Raw genomic sequence first — 27990 nt, 5'->3', positions numbered from 1 at the left:
CAGCCAAACAGAAGGTCATCGACAGTGTCGATGTTCCGATGCTTCAGCAGCTCTTGCAGAATTTCGTTACTCGTCTGCGCCACATCATCGCCAATGATGGCAGGCGTATCGAGCATGTCGTAGCCTAGTGAGGTTTACATGTCGAATAAAGTGTGTGCACCCCGCAGTTTGTAACTAATTTATATTTTTTTTCATATATAGGATGTATCAAATTAATCATCGAATTTAAAGAAATGGTAACTTTTATGTTAATCAAAATATCCACGGGTGTACTGCCGGTCGACAGTGTCCAACGGGCACAATATTTCGGCGATCATACATGTCGCCTTCATCAGGTGAACTGGACAGTTGGACACTGTAGACCGGCAGTACACCCGTGGATATTTTGATTATCAAATACGCCGGGACAAACTGACGAATCACAACTTTTATGTTATTTGAAATACCTGCTGTTGGAAAGAGCAAACTCTCGAATCTTAGTTGGTTCGCGCTAGGTAGCGGCAGTGTGTTATGTGCAGTTTCACTCGAGAACGCGTACGGTCCATTTTTCTTCGCCGAGAACACTGTTACAGGAAGCACGTGTCTCGACATACTTGAGAACTTTCTTTTCCCACAGTTGGGGACTGATTCGAACGACTTCATTTACCAACCGGCATCTGGAAGTGCGGTAATTTTTAAATGGCTCTGAGCACTATGGGACTCAACATCTGTGGTCATCAGTCCCCTAGAACTTCGAACTACTTAAACCTAACTAACCTAAGGTCATCACACACATCCATGCCCGAGGCAGGATTCGAACCTGCGACCCTAGCTGCCACGCGGTTCCAGACTGAAGCGCCTAGAACCGCACGGCCATACCGGCCGGCTGTAATTTTTAAATCGAAGGATTACTGGACGATGGATCCGTCGCACTGGACCAAATGATTCAGCCTTACATGACTGGCCTCCAAGGTGACCGAACCTGACTGTATGTGATTATTTCTTGTGGGGGTTTGTAAAATGTTTGTGTGCCTCCATTACCAACAACAATGAATGGACTCAGACATCGCGTAACAGCAGCTCTGGAAGCTGTTAACTCAAGCCATGCCCGCTGCAGTGTGGGAACAATATGAATATCGCATTTACATTGCCGTGCATCTCAAGGAGGCGTATTGAATACCTGTGATAAGACTTTTTGAGTTTCCTATTCGTCAAAAAAGAATATTCATTGTATATTTTTGTTAGTTTCAGAAATATAAACGTGCCAAATCAAATGATTCTCTTTGATACACCCTCTAGTTCAATAATTCAATTTTAGCGTAATAGTCGTGTGTAAACAAAGTCTATTAGAAAATGGTTCTGAGCACTATGGGATTCAACATCTGAGGTCATCAGTCCCTTAGAACTTAGAACTGCTTAAACCCAAGGACATGACACACATCCATGCCCGAGGCAGGATTCGAACCTGCGACCGTAGCAGCGCCTAGAAACGCTCGGCCACCGCTGCCGGCAAAGTCCATTAGAGTGCAATAAACTAATTCTGAAAAGCGACAATGCTTATTGTTATTGGTTACTTGTTTAAGCGGCAGTGGTTGTTCACTGTGCGGAGTGCTTGCAAGGTTGTAGGGGGGAACGTGTAGAGTGGAGATTAGGACTGTCGATGTTTTTCAAAACATCGACATTTAGAAAAATATCAAAATCCGACCTCGATATGTCGAAAAAATGCATCAACACATCGACGGGGAAAATATCGATGTACCGGCGTGTAAAAATATCGGTTGACATTGTAAATACACTGCCTGTTTTAGAGCCGTATATATATGGTTCATATGGCTCTGAGCACTATGGGACTCAACTGCTGTGGTCATCAGTCCCCTAGAACTTAGAACTAGTTAAACCTAACTAACCTAAGGACATCACACACACCCATGCCCGAGGCAGGATTCGAACCTGCGACCGTAGCAGTCGCACGGTTCCGGACTGCGCGCCTAGAACCGCGAGACCACCGCGGCCGAGAGCCGTATATTTGAGTATTGATTCATTATTAGATATACTGTACATCAAGAAGCTAGCAGCCTGATTATCCCGGTAGAGCAAGAATTGAAAGGAAAGCGATGCACGTTCTGGCTTGGCCGTAACCACATCTCTAACAGTGGTATTACTGCATGTCGGTGGCGCAATAAAAGTGACAGTTGGGTCTGTCGTTCGGTTTCATCACATATCGGATTTGTCCGAAACAGTTCATGTCGACTTTCCTGTCTTTTTTGTTTTTTCTCCCCCAATCTCCAACGACCCAGCAGTTGTAGCGTCAAAATTGCGTGGGGACGCTAAACGTTGCAGTTTCTGTTGGTGGCGCCGAACGCCAATTACGTCAGCATTTCCCCTCACACGTCTCCGCCCAACCGCGTAGACGAATCTTTTCATTTAGATTTTTGTTCATCGTGTTCAGCAGCTGTTTTTCAAAAAGGTCGATATGAAGAAATAGCACATTGGTGCGCTATTTCTCCACATCGGAAATCTTGTTATTCCACTGCCACCTCCGAGGGCAACAGGACCTATACTTGCTATACACAGTCAGAGAACAAGACTGGACGTGATGACAGCTCGCCAAGTAGTAAGACTCGTCCACGCAGTGTGTCCCCAGCTGGTGGTCTAGGGGCCAGCGTTGCTGCCTCTGGATCACAGGGTCGCGGGTTCTATTCGCGGCCAGGTTGGGAACTTTCTCTTTTCTCTGCCTGGGGACTGGGTATTCATCGTCATCATCATCATTCGTGACACTTGTTGGATAGGACTGAGTTAAAAATTTGTAAAAACTGGGACTTTGCATGGGCGCTGCTGACCACGTGGTTGAGCACTCCACAAATTAAACATTGTCATTCGCACAGTCAAAGTAAAATGATGTTCTACTACAATTTCAAAAGAACAACTTCAAATATTTATCGAAAATTGCGAAAAAAGTATAATATATAAAATAAATACATCGGCACTTGAGATTGCCATTTCGAGATTTATATATCACCGGTATTTATCGATAGCTGAAGAAGAAATGGGAGATACGATACTGCGTGAAGAGTATGACAGAGCACTGAAAGACCTGAGTCGAAACAAGGCCCCGGGAGTAGACAACATTCTATTAGAACTACTGACACGCTTGGGAGAGCCAGCCCTGACAAAAACTCTACCAGTTGGTGAGCAAGATGTATGAGACAGGCGAAATACCCTCAGACTTCTAGAAGAATATAATGATTCCAATACCAAAGAAAGCAGGTGTTGACACATGTGAATATTATCGAATTATCAGTTTAATAAGTCACAGCTGCAAACTACTAACGCAAATTCTTTACAGACGAATGGAAAAAGTGGTAAAAGACGACCTCGGCGAAGATCAGTTTGGATTCCGTAGAAGTATTGGAACACGTGAGGCAATACTGACCCTACGACTTATCTTAGAAAATAGATTAAGGAAAGGCAAACCTACGTTTCTACCATTTGTAGACTAAGAGAAAGCTTTTGACAATGTTGACTGGAATACTCTCTTTCAAATTCGAAAGGTGGCAGGGGTAAGATACAGAGAGCAAAAGGCTATTTACAATTTGTACAGAAACCAGATTGGAGTTATAATAGTTGAGGGGCATGAAAGGGAAGCAGTGGTTGGGAAGGGAGTGAGAAAGAATTGTAGCCTATCCCCGATCCTATTCAATCTGTATATTGAGCAAGCAGTAAAGGAAATAAAAGAAAAATTCGGAGTAGGAATTAAAATCCACGGAGAAGAAATAAAAACTTTGAGGTTCGCCGATGGCATTGTAATTCTGTCAGAGATAGCAAATAACTTGGAAGAGCAGCTGAATGGAATGGACAGTGTCTTGAAAGGAGGATATAAGATGAACATCAACAAAAGTAAAATGAGGATAATGGAATGTAGTCGAATTAAGTCGGGTGATGCTGAGGGAATTAGATTAGGAAATGAGACGCTTAAAGTAGTAAAGGAGGTTTGCTATTTGGGGAGCAAAATAACTGATGATGGTCGAAGTAGAGAGGATATAAAATGTAGACTGGCAATGGCAAGGAAAGCGTTTCTGAAGAAGAGAAATTTGTTAACATCGAGTATTGATTTAAGTGTCAGGAAGTCGTTTCTGAAAGTATTTGTATGGAGTGTAGCCATGTATTGAAGTGAAACGTGGATGATAAATAGTTTAGACAAGAGGAGAATAGAAGCTTTTGAAATGTGGTGCTACAGAAGAATGCTGACGATTTGATGGGTAGATCTCATAAGTGATGAGGAGGTACTGAATAGAATTGGGCAGAAGAGGAGTTTGTGGCACAACTTGAGTCGAAGAAGGGATCGGTTGGTAGGACATGCCCTGAGGCATCAAGGGATCACCAGTTTAGTATTGGAGGGCAGTGTGGAGCGTAAAAATTGTAGATGGAGACCAAGAGATGAATACACTAAGCAGGTTCAGAAGGATGTAAGTTGCAGTAGGTGCTGGGAGAAGAAGAAGCTTGCACAGGATAGAGTAGCATGGACAGCTGCATCAAACCTGTCTCAGGACTGAAGACCACAACAACAACAACAACATCTATCGATAACTTTTGGAAGATTAGTCGATACATCGGTATTTCGGTATTTTATCGTAGGGATAAAGGCACGTGACCTTGAGCCACAAGGCCAGAGTGGAAAGGGTGCAGTGTTGTAAGAAATCGCATTAGAGAGAAAGCAGCAGGAGGAATTCTTAATAATGTTTTTTTTTTTCGAGAGTTGTTAAGTGCTTCCCTGAGAAGGGGCTCGCCCTTGACCTTGAGGGGGCGCCACTCACCCTTCTTGACCTCGACGCGCGTCTGCGGCCCCGACCCGGCGGCCGCCGTCTCCAGGCTGAGGTCGGCGTCTTTGAGCCCCACGACGCGCGGGGGCGGCGGCCGTGGCTTGGCCACCGAGTTCACCGGCACCACGTCGAACGGCGGGGGCGGCGTCAGCGGCAGGCCGGGGGCGGGCGTCGTCTGCTGCTGCTGCTGTTGTTGCTGCTCCTGCTGTTGCTGCTGTTGTTGCTGCTGCTGCTCGCCACTGCACGGAAGTTACCGACACGTCTTTATCGATGTTTGAATCAATAATAATAAACACAGCACTATCTTTAAGTAAAACTACACAGTCCAGTCACTTTAACGTGGCCACCGCACATTTCTCACATGACACTCTGAAAGCTTCGGATTGAGGCTGCCATGTGGATGCAGTGCCACTGTGACTCCTCTGGGTAGTGGTAAAAATAATCAGAGTGACATAAGCTTCACTTAGAACATTTATCACTAGTAGTGTATTGAAACTTTATAGATTCCTCAGTGATATATAAAGATTCCATGAACTACTACACTGAAGTGCCAAAGAAACTGCTGTAGGCGTGCGTAATCAAATACAACGATATGTAAGCAGACAGAAGACAGCGCTGCGGTCGGCAACGCCTGTATAAGGCAAAAGGTGTCTGGCGCACTTGTTAGGCCGATCGGAGTGGCCGAGCGGTTCTAGGCGCTTCAGTCTGGAACCGCGCGACCGCTACGGTCGCAGGTTCGAATCCTGCCTCGGGGATGGATGTGTGTGATGTACTTAGGTTAGTTAGGTTTAAGTAGTTCAGCTGTTCAGCTGTTAAGCCCCATAGTGCTCAGAGCCATTTGAGCCATTTTGAGCACTTCTTAGATCGGTTACTGCTGCTACAATGCCAGGTTATCAAGATTTAAGCTTGGATGTGGCGTTATAGTCAGTGCACGAGCGACGGGTCACAGTTGCTCGAATGGCTCTCAGCACTATGGGACTTACCATCTGAGGTCATCAGTCCCCTAGAACTTAGAACTACTTAAACCTAACTAACCTAAGGACATCACACACATCCATGCGCGAGGCAGGATTCGAACCTGCAACCGTAGCGATCGCGCGGTTCCAGACTGAAGCGCCTAGAACCGCTCGGCCACACCGGCCGACGACACAGAATGTCCGAGGTAGCGATGAAGCGGAGATTTTCCCGTGCGACCGTTTCACGAGTGCACCTTGTATATCAGGAATCCGGTAAAACATCAGTTCTTCCACATCGCTGTGGCCGGAAAACGATCCTGCAAGAATGGGATCAACGATGGTAGAAGCGAATCGTTCAACGTGACAGAAGTACAGCCCTCGCTAATATTGCTGCAGATTTCAGCGCTGGGCCATCAAGTGACAGCGTGAGAAGCATTAAACGAAACATCATCTATATGGGCTGTCGGAGCCAAAGGCCAATTCGTGTACCATTGATGACTCCACGACACAAAGCTTTACGCCACGCCTGGGCCCATCAACACTGACGTTGGACTGTTGATGACAGGAAACATGTTGACTGGTCGGACGAGTCTCGTTCCAAATTGTATCGAGCGGATGGACGTGTACGGTTATGGAGACAACCTCATGAATCCATGGACCCTGCATGTTAGAAGGGGTCGGCCGGTGTGGCCGAGCGGTTCTAGGCGCTTCAGTCTGAAACCGCGCGACCGCTACGGTCGCAGGTTCGAATACTGCCTCGGGCATGGATGTGTGTGATGTCCATAGGTTAGGTTTACGTAGTTCTAAGTTCTAGGGGACTGATGACCTCAGATGTTAAGTCCCATAGTGCTCAGAGCCATTTGAACCATTTTTTTTTTTTTTGTTAACAGGGGACTGCTCAAGCTGGTGGAGGCTCTATAATGGTGTAGGGCGTGTGCATTTGTGGTGATATGGGGCACCTGATACGTCTAGATACGACTCTGACAGGTGATAGGTACGTAAGCATCCCATCTGATCACCTGCATCTATTCATGTCCACTGTGGATTCCAAAGGACGTGGACAATTCCAGCAGGACAATACGACACCCCACTCATCCACAATTGCTATAGAGTGGCTCCACGAACACTCCTTTGAGATTAAACACTTCCGCTGACCACCAAAGTACCCGGACATTAACATTGTTGAGCATATCTGGGATGTCTTGGAACGTGCTGTTGAGGAGTGATCTCCGCCCCTTCGCACTCTTAAGGATTTCTGTACAACCCTGCAGGATTCAGGACGTCAGTTCCATCCACCACTACTTCACACATTAGTGGAGTCCATGCTACGTCGTGTTGCGGCACTTCTGCGCGCTCGCGGGGGCCTTACACGGAATTAGGCAGCTGTACCAGTTTCTTTGGCTCTTCAGAGTATAAAGATACCACGACATACTGTGTAAAGGGAAGACGCCAAGCTATCTGTCTGTAATAGCTTGCCCTATAGCTCAGCTCTTGTCTTGTCTTACCGCCCGTCGCTCTTTATGCCATTCAATGTATAGAGCCTTGCTACCTATTCATGTGTGTTGAATTACCGCTAAATAATAATTATCTGTGTTGAATTTTATAAATTTGTTCTTGCTGTGGAACGGAAACCTTTTCCTCCCCGTACCATTTACGTAAACGTGTACGGGTGAAAGGTCGTGTGGTATTTTAAATTTAATCCCCCAAAGTAGCTCAAAATTAGTTTTCTTTCATTTCTCGAGCTGTAACTGCAATTTAATGTTATTTGCGGAGTCCGATTTTCAGTTAACCTACCACGGTTATCTTTGATTTCTGAAAATTTATCTTTACGTAATACAACACCTAAGTCCGCAGCTCGTGGTCATGCGGTAGCGTTCTCGCTTCCCGCGCCCGGGTTCCCGGGTTCGATTCCCGGCGGGGTCAGGGATTTTCTCTGCCCCGTGATGACTGGGTGTTGTGTGATGTCCTTAGGTTAGTTAGGTTTAAGTAGTTCTAAATTCTAGGGGACTGATGACCATCGATGTTAAGTCCCATAGTGTTCAGAGCCATTTGAACCATACAACACTAGCAGACGTTTGCATTAAATTTGGCTTGAGCATTAGGAAGTAGTATTTCAGAATTAAATGAAGATTCAATTTATTTTAGGTCAGAAGGAAAAATATTTAATACCCATGCTAGAGAAGCTTTGCGTAGCAGTGGAATATATCTGTCATCTCAGAGTAATAATTCCTAACATCACGGTATTTTCACTTTACGTAATTTGAAGCGCAATTTCCATTATTAAATGTAGGGAGAGAAGTTCATGATAATAAAAGGTATTTATTCTTGCTTTGCCAATAATTGTTTAGGGAGATACTTTCTCAGTTTCCTATAATAAACACTCGGTACCACACCTACCCCTATTCTCAGAACTACAATCATATGGGGTTTCAAGTGAAATTTGTGGCTGGATTTGTGAGGACTTTTTGGTAGGGAGGACGCAGGATGTTGTCTTGGGTGGAGAGCCATCGTCAGATGTCGAAGTAACTTCGGGTTTGCCCCAGGAAAGTGTGTTGGGACCCTTGCTATTCATGTTGTATATTAATGACCTTGCAGACAGTATTAATTGCAACCTCTTTTTGCAGATGATGCAGTTATCTATAATGAGTACTGTCTTAAAGAGGCTGCATACATATTCAGTCAGATCTTGATAAGATTTTGAACTGGTGCAAACATTGGCAACTTGCCTTAAACGTTCATAAATGTTAAATTGTGCCCTTCACAAAACTACAAAACGTAGTATCCTATGACTATAATATCAGTGAATTACTGTTGGAATCGGCCAACTCAAATACCTGCGTTTAACACTTTCTAGGGATATTGTCGTCGCTAAACCAAATGGTAGACTGTGGTTTACTGATAGATTACTGGGGAAGTGCAATCAGTCTACAAAGGAGGTTGCATACGGATGACTCAAACCACCGGTTCTACAGTATTGCTCAAGTGTGTAGGACGCACACAAATAGGACAAAAGGGAGCTATGGAACGAATACAAAAATGGTTCAAAAGGCTCTGAGCACTATGCGACTTAACTTCTGAGGTCATCGGTCGCCTATAACTTAGAACTAATTAAACCTAACTAACCTAAGGACATCACACACATCCATGCCCGAGGCAGGATTTGAACCTGCGACCGTAGCGGTCGCTCGACTCCAGACTGTAGCGCCTAGAACCGCACGGCCACTCCGGCTGGCGTACGAATACAGAGAAGGGCAGTACAGTCACAGGTTCGTCTGGCCTATGGAAAAGTCTCATGGAGATGCTGAATGAACTGAACTGAAAGACTTGAAACTTCCTGGCAGATTAGAACTGTGTGCTGGACCGACACCCGAACTCACCTTTGCCGAGCACTTGCCCGCAAAAGGCAAACATCCCGATTTCGAGTCTCGGTCCGGCACACAGTTTTAATCTGCCAGGAAGTTTCATATCAGCGCACACTCCGCTGCAGAGTGAAAATTTCATTCTCGAAGACATTTGCTTTGAACATACTATGACCCATCACGTATCACTCTCATAGGGATCATAAGGGTAAGGTCCATACGTGAATGGAACAAGAACAAATCCTAATATATAGTGCTATGGGACGTACCCTCTGCCATGCACCTCACAGTTTATTGCAGAGTATAGATGTAGGTACGTTCATACTCTTCAGTGTGCAATAACCACTAACAGACAGCAGCAGAGGGTATATTAACCTTGTCAGGGGACGCGGAAAACAGTCCAGTTGTAATTCGGGAACGGAACGATTTGTCCAAAATCCAAAAATGCACTACCATTGGCTTTTGGGCTAAGGGTGGATGCGTTTCCGGAACCACTAAATTTGTACACCTGGTTACAGTACACCATGTCTGGCAGACTGGTACCGCCCAAAACTGGCGCCGGAGTAACCATTGTGTACCACGGGCCACGGACGGCAGGGATGACCAATGGCTATGGAAATGTGTGCGGGCTAACAGACGTGCAGCTGTTGAGCAACTGATCACTCAGAGGAACCGAGGGGCTACAGGAGTGTCTCCTCCATGACAGTTCAACGAACATTGCTGCGTATGGGCCTCTGCAGTGGGCACCTGGTTCATCCATCCATGCTAACTGCCATTCATCGGTGACTAAGGCTGTCTCCTCTATGACAGTTCAATTAATATTGCTGCGTATGGACCTCTGCAGTGGGCACCTGGTTCATCCACCCATGCTAACTGCCATTCATCGGTGACTAAGGCTGTCTCCTATATGACAGTTCAACGACCATTGCTGAGTATGGGCCTCTCCAGTGGGCACCTGGTTCATCCACCCACGCTAACTGCCGTTCATCGGTGACTAAGGCTGTCTCCTATATGACAGTTCAACGACCATTGCTGAGTATGGGCCTCTCCAGTGGGCACCTGGTTCATCCACCCATGCTAACTGCCGTTCATCGGTGACTGAGGCTGTCTCCTATATGACAGTTCAACGACCATTGCTGAGTATGGGCCTCTGCAGTGGGCACCTGGTTCATCCACCCATGCTAACTGCCGTTCATCGGTGACAAAGGCTGTCTCCTCTATGACACTTCAATGAATATTGCTGTGTATGGGCCTCTGCAGTGGGCACCTGGTTCATCTGCCCATGCTAAATGCCATTCATCGGTGACTAAGGCTGTCTCCTATATGACAGTTCAACGACCATTGCTGAGTATGGGCCTCTCCAGTGGGCACCTGGTTCATCCACCCACGCTAACTGCCGTTCATCGGTGACTAAGGCTGTCTCCTCCATGACAGTTCAACGACCATTGCTGAGTATGGGCCTCTCCAGTGGGCACCTGGTTCATCCACCCACGCTAACTGCCGTTCATCGGTGACTAAGGCTGTCTCCTATATGACAGTTCAACGACCATTGCTGAGTATGGGCCTCTCCAGTGGGCACCTGGTTCATCCACCCATGCTAACTGCCGTTCATCGGTGACTAAGGCTGTCTCCTCTATGACAGTTCAATGAATATTGCTGCGTATGGGCCTCTGCAGTGGGCACCTGGTTCATCTACCCATGCTAACTGCCGTTCATCGGTGACAAAGGCTGTCTCCTCTATGACACTTCAATGAATATTGCTGTGTATGGGCCTCTGCAGTGGGCACCTGGTTCATCTGCCCATGCTAAATGCCATTCATCGGTGACTAAGGCTGTCTCCTATATGACAGTTCGACGACCATTGCTGAGTATGGGCCTCTCCAGTGGGCACCTGGTTCATCCACCCATGCTAACTGCCGTTCATCGGTGACAAAGGCTGTCTCCTCTATGACAGTTCAATGAACATTGCTGCGTATGGGCCTCTGCAGTGGGCACCTGGTTCATCCACCCATGCTAACTGCCGTTCATCGGTGACAAAGGCTGTCTCCTCTATGACAGTTCAACGAACATTTGCTTCATATGGGCTTCTGCAGAGGGCAAGTGGTTCACCCACTCATGCTAACTGCCGTTCTTCGGTGACTAAGGCTGTCTCCTCTATGTCAGTTCAACGAACATTGCTGCGTATGGGCCTCTGCAGTGTGCACCTGGTTCATCCACCCATGCTAACTGCTGTTGATCGGTGACTAAGACTGTCTCCTCTATGACAGTTCAACAAACATTGCTGCGTATGGGTCTCTGCAGTGGGTAACTCGTTCATCCACACATGCTAACTGCCATTCTTCGGAGACCAAGGCTGGAGTTTGCATGCCAATACCACACTGGACTTCCACCGAGTGGCGACAAGTGGCCTTTGCAGAAGAATCACATTTTACATTCAATCGGACAGATGCAAGCTCCCTGCAACGATCATTGGAAGGGTCCAGGCTGGTGGAGGGGTATCATGTTCTGGAGAAGGTATTCATGGCATTTGCCAGGTGACCTCATCAGTACTCTGGAAGGCACAATACACCATCTCAAGTATGCATCCACTGTGGGGGACCATGTGCATCCAGTTAGTTTTTCCTTGGCTTGATGGCACCTACCAACAGGACAATGCACACAGCTCAAAGAGCACCAGGATGAGTTTACAGTACTCCCCCCCCCACCATTTACTCACATTTAAACCCAATTGAGATGGTGCGGGACCACCTTAGTCAGTCCGTTCATGCCGTGGATCCTCAACAGAGAAACCAAGCATGGCTCTACATCCCTGTTGGTACCCTCCAGAACGTCATTCACTCCCTTCCTGTGTGTCTAGTAGCGGCCGGCGTTGCAAAAGGTGGCTGTTCCGGAATTTCGCAGGTGGTGACATTAGTGTGATTGGACAGTGTGGTTGTCGGGAGCGATATCCTTTGACCTCCTGCTTCAGTTGAAATCCACCAATCGCTTCAAAAGGTGTTTCTAAAAGAAGTGTGGAGATAAAAACCCTAGCAATACCAATGCAGTTTCAGTAATGTGTGTTAGCAAGAGGAGAGGGGGAGGGGGGGATCACAAGGTATTCTATGCCAAATCTAAATTTTTTTTTAAAAATACAAATCTCATTAATTGTTGTTACCGTATTAACAACATACTTTTTAAAGCGGTGCTGATGTGTAAGTTAGGTCAAGAACCTGAAAATGTCTTTTATCACACTCTTAGTACACTACTGAGAGGAGGGGGAAGAGGTGTACTTTATGAACACCATAACAACAACTTAAAAACACAAATTTCGGTAATTGTTGTTCATTTTACTCACTCAAATCTTTTTATAGAGTTATTGATATGTAAGTAGGGTCCTGAACCTAAAAATACTGAAGATTCCATTGATTGTTCAAGGTCACCTCTACCACAAAGATTTAAATTTTGCATTGAGTATAACTGAAAATTTTAAAAAATTATTGAATCTGATAGTAAAAGCAATAAACATTTTTCGACTACATTATTTTCAAGAGGTGGGGGTAAAGGATCCCCTCTTGCCGCGCAGTCTAACACGTTGCTTCCTGAGTGGAAAGGCATGGCGGTCCCCGGCACGAATCCACCCGGCAGATTAGTGTCGAGGTCCTGTGTGCTGGCCAGCATGTGGATGATTTTTAATGCGGTTTTCCATCTAACGTGGTGAATGAGGGCTGGTTCCCTTACTCTGTCTCAGTTACACTATGTGGGTGATTGCTGCGCAAACAGTCTCCACATGTGTGTACACCATAATTACTCCTCTACACAAGCATCTGGGCTTACTCTCGTCTGGTATGGGACGTTCCAGGGGTGGTCTACTGGGGGCCAAATCGTGCAACAACCCTGGGTTAGGTGTGGGGCGGCGGTGGGGTGGGTGGACTGCTGTGGCCTGTTGTGGGGTTGTGAATGACTGAGGGCTACTGTGGGACGAAGTCTCTCCATCGTTTCTAGATCCCCGGTTCAATACACAATACACACCGCCCCCTCTTTCCTCCCACCCCTCCTTGGTATTGCAATTGTTAAGATGAGAAGTGTTGTCATTTCAACCTTTGCAGGGTTGGAAGCTATCCTCAACAAAACACGCTATGTCACTTCGAAAAAGAGGTGATTAATACTTGCAGCACTTGTTAGTAAAATGAGGTAATTTCTAAAAATGAAACCAAATTTAAAAACATTGGACACACAAAGAACACTGACAAAGTAAATACAAGAAAAAGGTCGACATAGAAGGGGATGGATAATTTCACGTAATTCTGTCTAGTGGCCAAAAGTGACTGTTCTGTTACATCAGAACTGGTTTTTATTACATACAATTTTAGGTTATAGTTAATAGTTTCCATCTTAAGCAGTTGATTTGGAGTAGATCGACTGGTCGCAGTTGATCTCATATTTATGAAAAGCACTGCAACTTGATTTGAATTATATCATACAGTACTCAGAAACAGGTTAGGTTGGTGCTGCAGTGGAAGCCAGGGTGAAGGCTGGAAGACTACTGAGGCTGTCGGGTCATGCTGATAGAATGATACGGAAAGGTGGGCAGGCCAGTCGAAAAGCAGGAGAGTACCAAAAACCACAGTCAGATTTGTGTAGTGGAGCAGAGTAGTGGCGCTACCTGTGTTCTGGCAGCAGGATGCCCTTGAGCGGGGGCACGCCCCCCTCGCCGCGGGGGGCCACGCCTGCCACGGCGGCGGGCATCACCTCCACCTCGACCTCGGCGGGCTCCGGCCGGCGCCTGGAGGGCTTCTTGCTGGACACCGAGCTGGATGATGATGAGGAGGAGGACGTCGATGTGCTGGTCGACAGGGTCTTCTTCTTAGACATGATGCGCTTCTCGTCCACGCCCACTGGCTGCACAGATTAGAACGGCATCACACGGTTACATTTCGAATTCACTTTATATCACTGATGTTGCAACACTAACACTTGTGAGGTTTCTATCCTATTTTTTCTATTCAGGGACAGTAATGAGAGCCTTATATTTTAACTCGATGTGTCATATTCCACATTTGCCTGCAAAATATTTTTCAAACAGTAGTTTTCAATAGTTAATATGTCACTACACGAATGTTCTGCATGCAAGCAGTGCATTCTTTAGTTGCGAGTAGTACTGTCACTGCAGTAAGCATTCTAGGGTACGCTAGAGAGAATATTGGGTGTTGGCTGTGCTACCAATCACATGGAAATGGCTTGTAGAGCACACAGATAAAGATACAGACGAGGATGAATTATGATCTGTTAGAGGTTGACAGGTGTGGATTATGAGGTAATGTTGTTGTTGATCTGCTTGTGTGCACATTATTGTGACACATTGCAATAATGGAAGGTTTTAGTCCAAGTTTTCTTTATTGGTTTGCGTTAGTGAGATTCATTGTTGAGGCATGAGTGACTTTCTACTCACATGGCTTGCACTCAGTAGTAATCGATTTTATCACTCCTTTACCAAAGAAATTAATACCTTGACAAAGCAGTGTTCGTTATAAAAAATAATTTTGGTAGAGATGATTGCAAGTCAGACAATGAGTTTCAGTTTTTGCAACATAGTTTTCTGAAGGTCAGTTTTCCTTCAATCAGTTAGTAAGTTCAAATTCCAACATCATCACCTCATAAGAGAATCATATTTTCTGATTATGTGTGTCGCCACATTGCATGGACTGGAACACAGATGTACAAAGCAAAACCAAAGCAGGATCTATTTTGAATAGCTGCATGTCCTTGCATTGCACTTTCCTTTCCTTTCCATTCATGTTGCTTGCTGCATGTTTTACGTTCATCACTTTGAGAAGTACCAAGTTTTCACAGCCACAGGAAAGCCAAGAAAAATTGTTAGGGCGAGTTTTACATTACAGTCGGGTTACTGTCAGATCATTTGGCCAACTTTCGCTTTTCAGAATTTGTTATCAGGTCAGTTTAAGTGTAGGTCATTTCAGATTGCACTTGATTTGCAGACAACCTTATTCCCACACTGTTACATGTACGAGTGTATTATTCAGAATTTGGTAATTTATTTACACAATTTGCGCACGTAGATTCACATGACATTTTCATAGAAACATTTGGGTGATTTATTCTTTCAAAATTTAATTAGTAATTTATACAACAGTTTCATTCTTGTTAACTCGGTGTGTTGCAAGTCATTTGTTGCGATTTCACACATTGCAGCAATCCACTGTACTGTATCACGGGAATTACAATGAACAGATTATTTAATGTACACTTACGTTTTCTAATCACTTTGGTAATGTGTTCAAAGTTTTAATTAAATAGCATTTGTATAGTTTCAGTTTCTGACACTCATTTTATCACATCACTTGTATTGTTCAGAACGAGACAGGTATGCGAGTTATAAAGCATAGCATTTCAGTTTACTCCAGCTTCAGTTCATAAAATTAAACAAATAGAAAACTTTCATGTAATCTATGCAAATATTAATGTAGTAGGATTATTGCACTAGTTAATATGTATTCATTATTTCTATTGAATGTTGTTATGGGATGTATTTCTTTTGTAAGTCAAATGTGTAAAATAATTCTACAAATTCTACTGATTCATATACAGTAAATTGATAGAATTGTAGTAGTTGTATATTTCAACATGCATAATGTGGATTGATCTAAATTGTTGACATCCCCTCAAAAAAATTACAGACAATTCCGTAATACTACCAAGTGCCACCGACACAGCCAATCATCACTTCAACACCTCCCGGCAGTGTAAGGAATCTCTAAGGCTGTACAGAGTGCTTCAGTCAGTAACTTTATTACAGTGATGCAATATATGTCTGTTATCGTCATTCTGTGTGACGTAACCAATGTCAGGTCCCTGTCCCTAATGCTGAAACAGTCCAAGTGACTGTCGAAGTGGAGTTAAACTATTTGGTTTTTTGCTAACATTAACAACTAAAGTGTTTAAAAACTTCAATCTAGTCATTATTAGCCTGCAGGACATTGCAGTACTTAGTTGCTACACGTGATCATAAAGTCGAATAACTACAGAAAATACTTAGTTTAAATTCGCTTGATTTTGATTAAATAGTACAATGCGCATTCAGTAAGTGATACAACAAATTCCTTTTCTCAGTCAATTTCGGTTGAAACAATGCGGAAATTTCCAGAATGAGATTTTCACTCTGCAGCGGAGTGTGCGCTGATATGAAACTTCCTGGCAGATTAAAACTGTGTGCCGGACCGAGACTCGAACTCGGGACCTTTGCCTTTGGCACGACTCACGCCCCGTCCCTACAGCTTTACTTCTGCCAGTACCTCGTCTCCTACCTTCCAAACTTTACAGAAGCTCTCCTGCGAACCTTGCAGAACTAGCACACCAGAAAGAAAGGATATTGCGGAGACATGGCTTAGCCACAGCCTGGGGGATGTTTCCAGAATGAGATTTTCACTCTGCAGCGGAATGTGCGCTGATATGAAACTTCCTGGCAAATTAAAACTGTGTGCCGGACCGAGACTTGAACTCGGGACCTTTGCCTATTGCGGGAAAGTACTCTACCAACTGGTAGGAGACGAGGTACTGGCAGAAGTAAAGCTATGTGGATGGGGCGTGAGTCGTGCTTGGGTAGCTCAGTTGGTAGAGCACTTGCCCACGAAAGGCAAAGGTCACAAGTTCGAGTCTCGGTCCAGCACACAGTTTTCATCTGCCAGGAAGTTTCAATGGGGAAATTGATGTGGGACATCGTGGAATATTCAGGCAGTGAGATGCGAGGAATAACCGGTCCTCCAGCAGTGACAGCACTGCCCAAGCCCGTGCTGTCTGCATGCAGCAGCGCTGCTCAGTTGCTGCTATAGTTCTGGCTATTCCTCGTGTCTTACTGTCTCTGTTAATGCATATCGATGAAAAAAATTTTGCTCCAGTTGTTTTATGGATATGCATTAACAGAGGCAGTAAGATGCAAGGAGTAATCGGTACTGCAGCAGTGACAGCACAGCCCTGGCCCGCAATGACTGCGTGCAGCAGTGCTGCTCAGTTGCTGCTGGAGTTTCAGTTAATCCCCGCCTCTTACTGCCTCTGTTAGTAACAGTAGTCTTATCGATATGCGTAAACAGAGGCAGTAAGAGGTGAGAAATAACCGGAACTCTAGCAGCAACTGAGCAGTGCTGCTACATGCAAGCCGGCCGGAGTGGCCGAGCGGTTCTAGGCGCTACAGTCTGCAACCACGCGACTGCTACGGTCGCAGGTTCGAATCCTGCCTTGGGCGTGGATGTGTGTGATGTCCTTAGGTTAGTTAGGTTTAAATAGTTCTAAGTTCTAGGGGACTGATGACCACAGCAGTTAAGTCCCATAGTACTCAGAGCCATTTTTTTCTGCATGCAGTCAGCATGGGGCACATCTGTCCTATAGCGGCTGGAGTACAGGTTATTCGTCACGCCTTACTGCCTCTGTTTACGCCTATCGATAAAACAACTTCTGCTCTAGACTAATATGCGACTACTCTATCGAACAGGCACATAAAATTGCTGTTCAAAAACAATTTTGTTTGTAATGGGAACCAAACCAACGTTGCCCATCGACACTCAGCGTCGCATGAAGGATGTGATGAGCACTATTCGTTTAAACTGACTCCACCAAAGATGGAATTGCAAACATCTGTCAGAACACCAGAGACAATGCACCAGATGACTCTTAGGCGGGGTATCCATCATATATATCACTTAGATTAGGCATACAGCCTATGCAAGCAGAGTGACGACCTTGTAACAGTTTTATTATATATTTGATTCACAGGTGGCATGAGGTTAAAATAGACAGTGTATGTGTAAATGACATAGGGGCTAAAGCTGTTAAAACGTCGCACATTAATATGGGACCGTACAGCCACATGGTGATGCAAACTTTTAGCAGCTTGCAATTACAGTTACTGATATATCTGGCGAATTCCAAACGAGGAAAAACAAAAACATTAGTTAAACTTAGATAAATTATTCGTAAATAGTAGCTGGTTACGTTGAAGATACAAATGTATAAACAGTTCCCTGTAATCAGCAATAAGAGAGTGAAGTATGTCACACAAGTACAAACAGTAACACACGTCACCATTTGGATGTGTTGTCCCACATTAATGCATGAAGTTTATACAGCATTCAGTATTTAAAGATGTGATTTGCAGAACTGAGAAATTTCTGCGGTGGCTACTATATTGTATGTTGTCATGAAGCTCAACAAATGAGAATTGGAAGAGAGAATTTAGAAGCGACAGAGGAATTTACCTATTTCAGAAGCGGGATCACAAGGGACGGCAGAAACTGGAAAGAAACTAAGAGGAGAATACAGCAGGCTAAAATTGCATTCAACTTGGAAAACAATGTCACTCGTCAAGATGAATATAAGTCAGGAAATTGTTGTGTCCGGATGGAAGTACTTTTGCCTGGCCATACATGCAGGTTCTTTGGCTGCTGTGGGAGAAGGCTCATCAAAGTAGAACATGTTAAATATTAGTTCACTTTATTACATAAATGAATAATAGATCTACTTAACTTTGGCACACTTCTTTGCCACAGGACTGCTTGATAATTTACAATTGTCGTTGACTCTGAAAGCATCACCTGATGCACAGATTAACAAACTATTCTCTTGCAGTACAAAATGCAACCTATACTAAAGTGCAGGTTCATCAGAAATTTTAACTGTAACTATGATGATTAGTGCTGTAGCTGATGTCTCGAACCGGTGTGAGCTCTTCCCAAACCGGTGTGAGCTCTATGTTGACGTCAGTGTGAGGGCACTGCAGTGCTAGGAGAGAGGTGCGGTCTTCAGGAGTACCACTTGTATGCTGTTGCAGATTGCAGTGAGAACTGAATAATGTCTGTGGTATCGACTTTTATGGCAACGAGCTCTCTGGATAATGCCACAGACATAATCAAATAGGTCGTGGGAGCAGTTGTTTGGAGTTTGGCGTGATACAGGTATGAACGTGAGCAAGACGAAGAATCCTGAAGAAAATCCTAGCGTCTTGGCCGAAGACTTAGCCAACTGGGAACAACCAGGAGAGACCTAAAGGGGATCCCAGCATACTGACTGAAGACTAAGCCAACTGGGGTCTGAAGAAGGTCCCTGCTAGTAAACTGTAGACTTGGAGAACTGGGGACGTCCAGAAGAGTCCCAAAGAAGATCCCAACAAGTCAGCTGATGTCTGATCCAATTAGGGACTACCAGTAGAAAGCTAAAGAAAATCATAGCAAGTAGGCTGGAGACTAAGCCAACTGGGATCTGAAGAAGGTCCCTGCATGTAAACTAGACTTGGAGAAATGGGGACGTCCAGAAGAGTCCCGACGAAGATCCCAACAAGTCGGCTGATGTCTGATCCAATCAGGGACTACCAGTAGAGAGCTAAAGAAGATCATAGCAAGTAGGCAGGAGACTAAGCCAACTGGGATCTGAAGAAGGTCCCTGTAACTAAACTGTAGACTTGGAGAACTGGGGACGTCCAGAAGAGTCCCAAAGAAGATCCCAACAAGTCAGCTGATGTCTGATCCAATCAGGGACTACCAGCAGAGAGGTAAAGAAGATCATAGCAAGTAGGCTGGAGACTAAACCAACTGAGGACAACGACAAGGGTCCTGATGAAGATCTAAGCAAAGTGGTCGAAATGTCGATTACTGAAGCATTACAATCCAACTGATTTTACCTCTGATGACAACAGTTACAGAAGCAAGCAGGCACTTATAACCTAAATCGGACTGTATTGGCGAGGTCACTGGTACAATGGGATTTGGGACGGGGGGACAGCGCCGGTTACCTGCTCCTCTATGACCCCGATGTCGGCCTGCGGCCGCACGCTGACTCTCCTAGCCGGGGGCAGCGGCAGAGTGTCCTTCGGGTGGAGCAGCGCCCCCAGCAGGGCCTCGGCGGCTCGCAGCTGCTCGGGGTCGACGTCGACGTCTCGCTTGCTGGGCTGGGCGCGGGCCGAGCCTGCGCCAGCGCCGGGGCGGCTCTCCGCCCCCGCCACCTCCTGCTCCTCCAGCACCGCCTCCAGGTCGGAGGCGGCGCGCGACGCGTGCGGGCTCTGGTGGGAAGTCGCGAACTCTGCAACACATTGGCCACACACTGTAAGGAAAGTGGACATTGCTCACACTCGTTTTGGTGTAGAACAGGAACCAGCTTTTTAGTGCAGAATGTGATGCACTGAGACAGGCCTGGGTGTCGTATTCGCAATTTCTGAGCTCTGTAGCACTCACTGACAAGCCAGAGCCTGTCAGTACATTGATCTACATTTTGACCGCAAGATAGCAGCGATCCTGCGTGGCACAGACTCGACAAGTCTTTACTAGATTTCCAGAGCTATGTGGCACAAGATTTTAGACTTATTTCTATGCCACCCATGTTTGCTAAAGTTATTGAAAAGACTGTGAGGTACTGGATGGGTTAAACAAGAGGTTTCGAACACTAGGCATTTTTTTCGATTTAACTATGGCTTTAGATTGTGTTGATCACAAAAGATTGCTCCAGAAGTTGGACCATTATTGAATATGGAGAGTAGCTCACAATTGGTTCACCTTTTGCTTTAACAACCGACAGCAAAAGGTCATTATTCACAGTGTTGAGAATGACTGTCGTGTGGGGTCTGAGTGGGGTACAGTCAAGTGCCCCAGGGATCAGTTTTAGGGCCACTCCTGTTCCTTACTTATATAAATGATATGCTCTCTAATTTTACAGGTGATTCTAAAATATTTCTGTTTGCTGATGACACTAGCTTCGTAGTAAAGAATGTTGTGTGCATCACTAGCTCTGTTACAAATAGTGCAATTCTTAGCTTGTAAGAAATAAACTAACGCTAAATCGCAGTAAGACTCAGATTTTATTGTTCCTAACAGTCCATTCAACAAAACCCAACGTTTTAATTTCACTGAATGGTCACATGATTACTGAAACTGAATAGCTCAAATTACAAGGTCTTCAGGTTGACAGTAAACTGTCGCAGAAATCCCACTTTCAGGATGATGTTCAAAGACTTAATGCTGCCATTTTTACAAGTACTATTTGAACGGTATCTAAAGTAAGTGATCGTTCGATACGAAAATTAGTCTACTTTGCTTATTTTCATTCGCATACGTCGTATGGTGTTATATTTTGGGGTACCTCTTCACATTATAAAAGGACATTTTTGCCTCAGATGTGGGCGGTTCAGGCAATAAGTGGTGCAAATTTGCAATTATCTTGTCAACCCCTGGTCACTAGTCTGGGTATTCTGACATAGGTCTCTCTCTCTCTCTCTCTCTCTCTCTCTCTCTCTATATATATATATATATATATATATATATATATATATATATATATATATTGCAAATTTACACTACTTATTGCCTGAACTGCCCATATCTGAGACAAAAATATCCTTTTATAATGGGAAGAGGCACGCCAAAATATAATACCATACAACGTATGCGAATGAAAATAAGCAAAGTAGACTAATTTTCGTATCGAACGATCTCTCTCTCTCTCTCTCTCTCTCTCTCTCTCTCTATATATATATATATATATATATATATATATATATATAGAGTGAGAGAGAGAGAGAGAGAGAGACCTTGTAATTTGAGCTATTCAGTTTCAGTAATCATGTGACCATTCAGTGAAATTAAAACGTTGGGTTTTGTTGAATTGAGTGTTAGGAACTATAATATATATATATATATATATATATATATATATATATATATATAGAGAGAGAGAGAGAGAGAGAGAGAGAGAGAGAGAGAGAGGCGAAACCAATGATCAGGAACAGTAAGGTCTTTGAAGGTCAACGATGGTCTAAAAGATGGCATGAACGTCCACTTACAAAGGGTGTTCGAAGTGGTGACCATCGGTATCAATGCAGTGCTGAAATCTTCTTGTCATAGATTGAGTGGTATTCCTTCGGCACTTATCGAAGCACATGATCTCTCTCGCATATCTTCAGGCGTAGTTTGAAAGTCTTTATAAACAATGTGTTTCACGAACCCCCAGAAGAAAAAATACAGAGGCGTGCAAATAATAAATATTCGCCGAATACGGCGTATCTATCTAACGTGCCACTGACATCTAAACAACATTCGACGGTTTCGCAACACAACACTAATAGGAACGGTAAGGCTAGTATGGTCGAATCAAGCGGATGTGAATGATGTATTCCTTCGAAGAACAAGTCGATATGCTTCTCATTTACGGACAATGCCAACGAAATTCAGTGAGAGCCGGAGAGTTATACGCTGAAAGATATCCTCAACGTACTCACCCTACACGCCGTACATTTAAATATGTATATGATAAATTGAGAATAACTGGATCTTTAACGCATCGGAAACATATCTGCCAAAGGAAAGTTACTAACGAGGAAACGGAAACTGTTACTCTTGCCACTGTGGTTCGATGTGTAGTTCGCATCTAATCTCGAGGGAACCTGATATGAGCCAGAGTAGTGTTGTTCGTGTTCTGCATCGCCATAAACATCATCCTTACCATATCAGTCCCCACCGAGAATGCATAACACTGAATTCTGCCGATGGCCTCAACTTCAGATTCGGAGGGATGACACGTTTATTAATTTGATTTTATTTACTAACTAGGCTACATCACGAACCATGGAAATATTAATTGGCATAACATGCATTATTGGGCATCTGAAAATCCATGTTGGCTGCCGAAAGTTGCACACCAAAAACCGTGGTTGGTGAATGTATGGTGTGGGATTCTGGAAGACAGAATTATAGGCCCCTTTTTCATCGAAGGAAATCTTAAAGGTTGGAAGTACACCACATTCCTGCAAAAAAACATTACGTTCGTTATTGGAAGAAATACCTTTAGGAACAAGGAACAGAATGTGGTATCAACACGATGGGTGTCCAGCACATTTTTCGCTGATGGCTAGAAATGAGTTGCAGAGACAATTACCAGATCGTTGAATTGGACGCGGAGGAGATGTGTCGCGGCCAACTCGTTCGCCAGACTTTACGCTTCTGGATTTTTTCTTTTGGGAATTCGTAAAAGACATTGTTTATAAAGACATTCCAACTACACCTGAAGATGTGCGAGAGAGAATTGTCAGAGTGTCCTTCGATAAGTGCCGATGTGATAAGGAATACCACTCAATCTATGGTAAGAAGATTGCAGCACTGCATTGATACCAGTGGTCATCAGTTGGAACACCTTCTGTAAATGGTCATTCATGCCGTCTTTTTGACCATCGTTGACCTTCAAAAACCTTACTGTTACACATCACTGAATTCGTCTCGATAGCCGCTGTCAGAAAATAAGTACCAAACTATAGTATCCCATTTAAAGAAACAAAGTTGACCTTCATATCTCTGACGCGACCCCACCTGGCAACAAAAAATCAACATGATATTATGGCCCCCGTTGTCCCATGTAACTTTTGTCCCGCAAACTTTTCAGCTCCTGTCATACTTTCGGTGGTATTCTTGGTGGTAATAGTTAGTTACTCATCCTATATATATATTCCTAATTGTCGTTTCTTGTTAAGAATATCAGCGTATTCCAAGAATTAGCAGCTTTCACTCAGTTAATATAGTCAGAAATCCAATCTGCATTTGGATAACACATCCTTGAATCTTGCGCAGAAAGGTTTGTGGTGTACTGCCGCATCCATTTTCAATGAGCTACCACAAGAATTCAAAAATCTTAGCAGGAATCCACGCGTTTTCAAATCAGAACTGAAGAGTTTCCTCAGGGGTCACTCCTTCTATTCTGTCAAGGAGTTCCTCGAAAAATTAAGCTGATTCCTATGTTTTATTGTTGATTGCACTTACTTAAACTTTTGGCTTGTCTTTTTTTTGGGTTCATAAACATTTTATTTCATCTGTTCTTACTTTGATGTTGTTATTTCATTTACTTACAGGTTCCATAACCTTCGAGATTTGCTCCTCAATTTGATCCTACGGAACTATACGTGTAAAATAAAAAAAGATGTTTATGCACCGGTCATGCAGTTCTAGTAAACTACTTGTCGGTGATTAAATGAAGCTATATAATTCCAGGGTCTCATATATCTATTATATATGTCTGAACTGACGAATGAAAACTTTTTCGAAGACCAGGATTCGAATCCGTGTCTGCTGCTCAATAGGCAGTTGTGCTAATTATTACGCCACAACTGCACAGATTATCCAAGTATGTCTCCCTTCTGGAATAGCACCTCAGAATCGAATGAAATGGTTCCTACCTGAAACCCAGGCATAGGTGGGTTAGTAAAATGAGACTATATAGTTCCAGAGACCTTACGCGATGTATACATGCAGACTAAAGTGACAAATGAAAATTTGTTCCAAGGCCAGGACTCGAACCAAGTCTCCTGCTCATTAGGCTGATGCGCTAACCACTATGCCACCCTGGTACAGTGAACAGCAGGAATCCCCATTTCGTTCGATGCTGAGTTGTTATTGCAATACACTTGGAGACCCTCTGCAATGGTGTTTGAGTTTACAGGTAATACCTAGTGGGTTCAGGCGTGAATGGGAATTTGGATTGAGGATGGAGGCATGCTAGGGTAGTCCGTGCAGTTGTGCAAAGCTACTGTGCCAGGGTGGTGTAGTGGTTAGCACATCTGTGTAGTGAGCAGAAGACCTGGGTTTGAATCCCAGCCTTGCTACAAATTTTCGTTCATCGGATCAATCTGCCATTTATACTTGTCGGTCGTTTGTGGACATGAAGCTGGCGCCTAATAGTGTCCAAGATATGCCCTCAGTTTCAGGTCAGGCGAACTGCGTGACCAAGGCTTCAATGCGAGTTCACTATGCTCTTCAGTTCACTGTAGCACCATACTGGCATTGTGATGCGGAGAGTTACTCTGCTGGAAAATGCCTTCACCATCAGGGAGATCCGCATGATGGAGGGACACATGTGACGGCCATTTATGTGTATGTTGTCCATAGCTGTCATGAGTCTTCGATTACTATCACAGACCACACAGAAGCACAAGTTAGCATTCCCCAAAGCATAATACTATCCCCACTGGGCTGCGTTTGTGGCACGATCCACATTTCAGGCAACAGTTTGCCTGGATGACGGCATATCCAGAAAAGACCGTCGACCTAGGGTAACAAAAAACTGTTATTACACTGCTGTTATTTATTCCCACATAAATCGGCAATATACTATCAAAATTATACCACAATAATGATTTACTTTGAATAACTTAATAGTAGGCAGTATGTACACAATGATTTTATGTTATATGGATAATAACTTTTTACATGCATTTTTTCCCTAGAGATATACCATGTTTTTCAAATGTAGCACCCATTTAGTTGTGATTATCTTATTTGATAACTTAATTGTTTAATATTTCATATTTAAGTTCCTGTATTATTAAAAAAATTGGTCGTGTTGTCGATTTATGACACATTAGCTGAGTACCTGGCATTGCCAGGATATGTATTTCTGTCCTGTTAGTCCATTTCCCCCTTCCCTCTGTGTCCAGCTCCTACTGCCTACTTTCTTCGTCCATTCATCCTCCAGCCTTCTCTCCATCCACCTCATCCTCTGCCCTTTCTCAGATCATTTCCTCCTCTCCCATCTTTGTCTCTCTCTCTACACCCCTTCCTCCACCTTATCTTGGTCCATCTCTTCCTTCCTACTTTCTTTCTCTAAATTATTATCCCCCTCCCCACGCCCCCGCCTCCCCGGCCATTGCAGGCTGGTGGTTCTCACCCCTACAGTATTTCTTTTCAGGTAGTAAGTCATATGTCTACCAAGTTTGCTTGAATTTGATCCAGTGGCTTAGGAGGAGCTTCTAACCTGTGTCTTTGCCAGAACACGCGTATGTGACACAAACTGGTGTCCGCAATTAAAGCAACAATCGGAAATTTTGCATGGTTGCGTTTATTTTGCCACCAAAAAAGAGTACAAACATGCAATAGTAGAAACAATGTAAAGAATACAGAATGTAAGCAACTGCAACATGCATAACGTTCTGCGTTGTTCTCCAACTTAATGGATTTCTACACAAATTCTGACCACTGGTTAATGTGCTCAGTATGGGTTGTGAGGGCCCGCCCGGTTAGCCAAGCGGTCTAAAGCACGGCTTTCCGGAGTGGGAAGGAGCGCCTGGTCCCCGGCACGAATCTGCCCACCGGTCTGGTGGGATGGCCAGTCAGTGGATGGTTTTTAGGCAGTTTTCCATCTGCCTCAGCGAATGCGGGCTGGTTCCCCTTATTCCGCCTCAGCTACACTATGTCGGTAATTGCTGTCCAAACAAGTTCTCCACATACACCACCATTACTCTACCACGCAAACATAGGTGTTACACTCATCTGGTGTGAGACGTTCGCTGGGGGGTCCAAATGGTTCAAATGGCTCTGAGCGCTATGGGACTTAACTTCCGAGGTCATCAGTCCCCTAGAACTTAGTACTTACACCTAACTAACCTAAGGACATCACACACATCCATTAGCGCCTAGAACCGCTCGGTCACTCTGGCCGGCTGGGGGGGGGGGGGGGGTGTCCAACATGGGCCAAACCGCAAAATAACCATGCGTTCGGTGTGGGGCGGCGGAGGGGTGAAGTGGACTGCGGTAGTCGTCGTGGGGTTGTGGACCACTGCAGCTGCGGCGGGGACAGAGCCTCTCCGTCTTTTCTAGGTCCCCAGTTAACATACAACATCGGGAGAGCGAGGAGGCTACGTCATGCGTGCAGTGTCTTCCAAGAAAACATCAACCACCTGTGCTCTATGAGGTCCAATATTATCGTCCATCAGTACCAAGTCTGGGCCCAAAGTGTCTCGCAACAACCGCACAAGACGTCCCAAGACCTCGTCACAATACCTGACAGCAGGTAAACCTTACCGATGCACCCACATAATTTCGCGAAGAGATGTTCGAGTGGTGAGCATAATCCCTGCCCACACCAATAGGTATCCTCCTCGATAATCTGTCTCTTTCTGTAATGTTTGGCCTTCAGATGAGATTCCATCAAGAATCGTATGTGAAAAGGCCACTGGCCCACTGTTCGACCGTCCAGATGCCACGATTCCAGTCTAGCCGTTCCCTTCTGTGAAGACTCGTCAGAGGTACACATACAGCACCTCTCCGACAATCTGCTGAAGCCTTCTGTATACCGTTTGTCTCGATACGAAACACGCAGTGGATGCTGCGTGGTCAGATGCCAGTGCAGTACTAAGGCAGCACCGTCGTGCCCTTACGGCCAAATAATGGTCCACTCTGTCTGATGTCACACACTCCGTCTGATGTCACACATACTCAGCCCTGTCCTGATCTCCAGGATACTGTTTCGGTCTCTATGATCTATCGCCTCATACGAGTGTTGTGTACATAGTCCCGCATAGTCAGCGCGTACACAACTTTCCCACTAGAGCGCGCCCCGCTAAGCACAACAGCGCAGGCGCAGCGCTCGACCGTCTCCGCACTACGAGATGGCGCTGTCTTAGAGACGGACCAAATTCTGCTTCCGCCGATTCGCGTATTAATATGTCTCGCAGCCAATGAGATTGCTGCTAACGTAGAACCTTTTCTCCTCGCAGATCACACTCACGCAGTGATACCTGAACGCTCGAGGTATTATAACGAGCCGGCCGCGGTGGCCGTGCGGTTCTGGTGCTGCAGTCCGGAACTGCAAGACTGCTACGGTCGCAGGTTCGAATCCTGCCTCGGGCATGGGTGTGTGTGATGTCCTTAGGTTAGTAGTTCTAAGTTCTAGGGGACTTATGACCTAAGATGTTGAGTCCCATAGTGCTCAGAGCCATTTGAACCATTTTATTATAACGAGTGTAGAGACCTCCGATTAGTCAGTCTGCATCAGTCTGCATTAGTCTGCATTAGTCTGTAGTCAAGTTTCAGTCTGCGCCTAATAAGATTATCATATTCCTGTACATAGCCATGAAGATAAATG

The 27990-nt window shown here is 44.8% G+C and overlaps 1 protein-coding gene across 1 annotated transcript in view; it reads right to left on the bottom strand.

Moving 5' to 3' along the window:
• LOC124719943 (flocculation protein FLO11-like) overlaps positions 1–27990 on the bottom strand; it is a 283431-nt gene that overhangs the window by 86361 nt on the left and 169080 nt on the right. Inside the window, exons 3-5 of the mRNA XM_047245145.1 lie at positions 19889–20175; positions 13757–13992; positions 4794–5038 (exon numbers count right to left, since the gene is read on the bottom strand). Coding sequence (XP_047101101.1) covers positions 4794–5038; positions 13757–13992; positions 19889–20175 — 768 coding nt within the window. The remainder of the gene's footprint in view (positions 1–4793; positions 5039–13756; positions 13993–19888; positions 20176–27990) is intronic.

This window comes from Schistocerca piceifrons, chromosome 11, assembly GCF_021461385.2.
Source record: "Schistocerca piceifrons isolate TAMUIC-IGC-003096 chromosome 11, iqSchPice1.1, whole genome shotgun sequence".
Taxonomy (NCBI): Eukaryota; Metazoa; Arthropoda; class Insecta; order Orthoptera; family Acrididae; genus Schistocerca; species Schistocerca piceifrons.
This window is presented reverse-complemented; position numbering and strand designations above follow the sequence as displayed.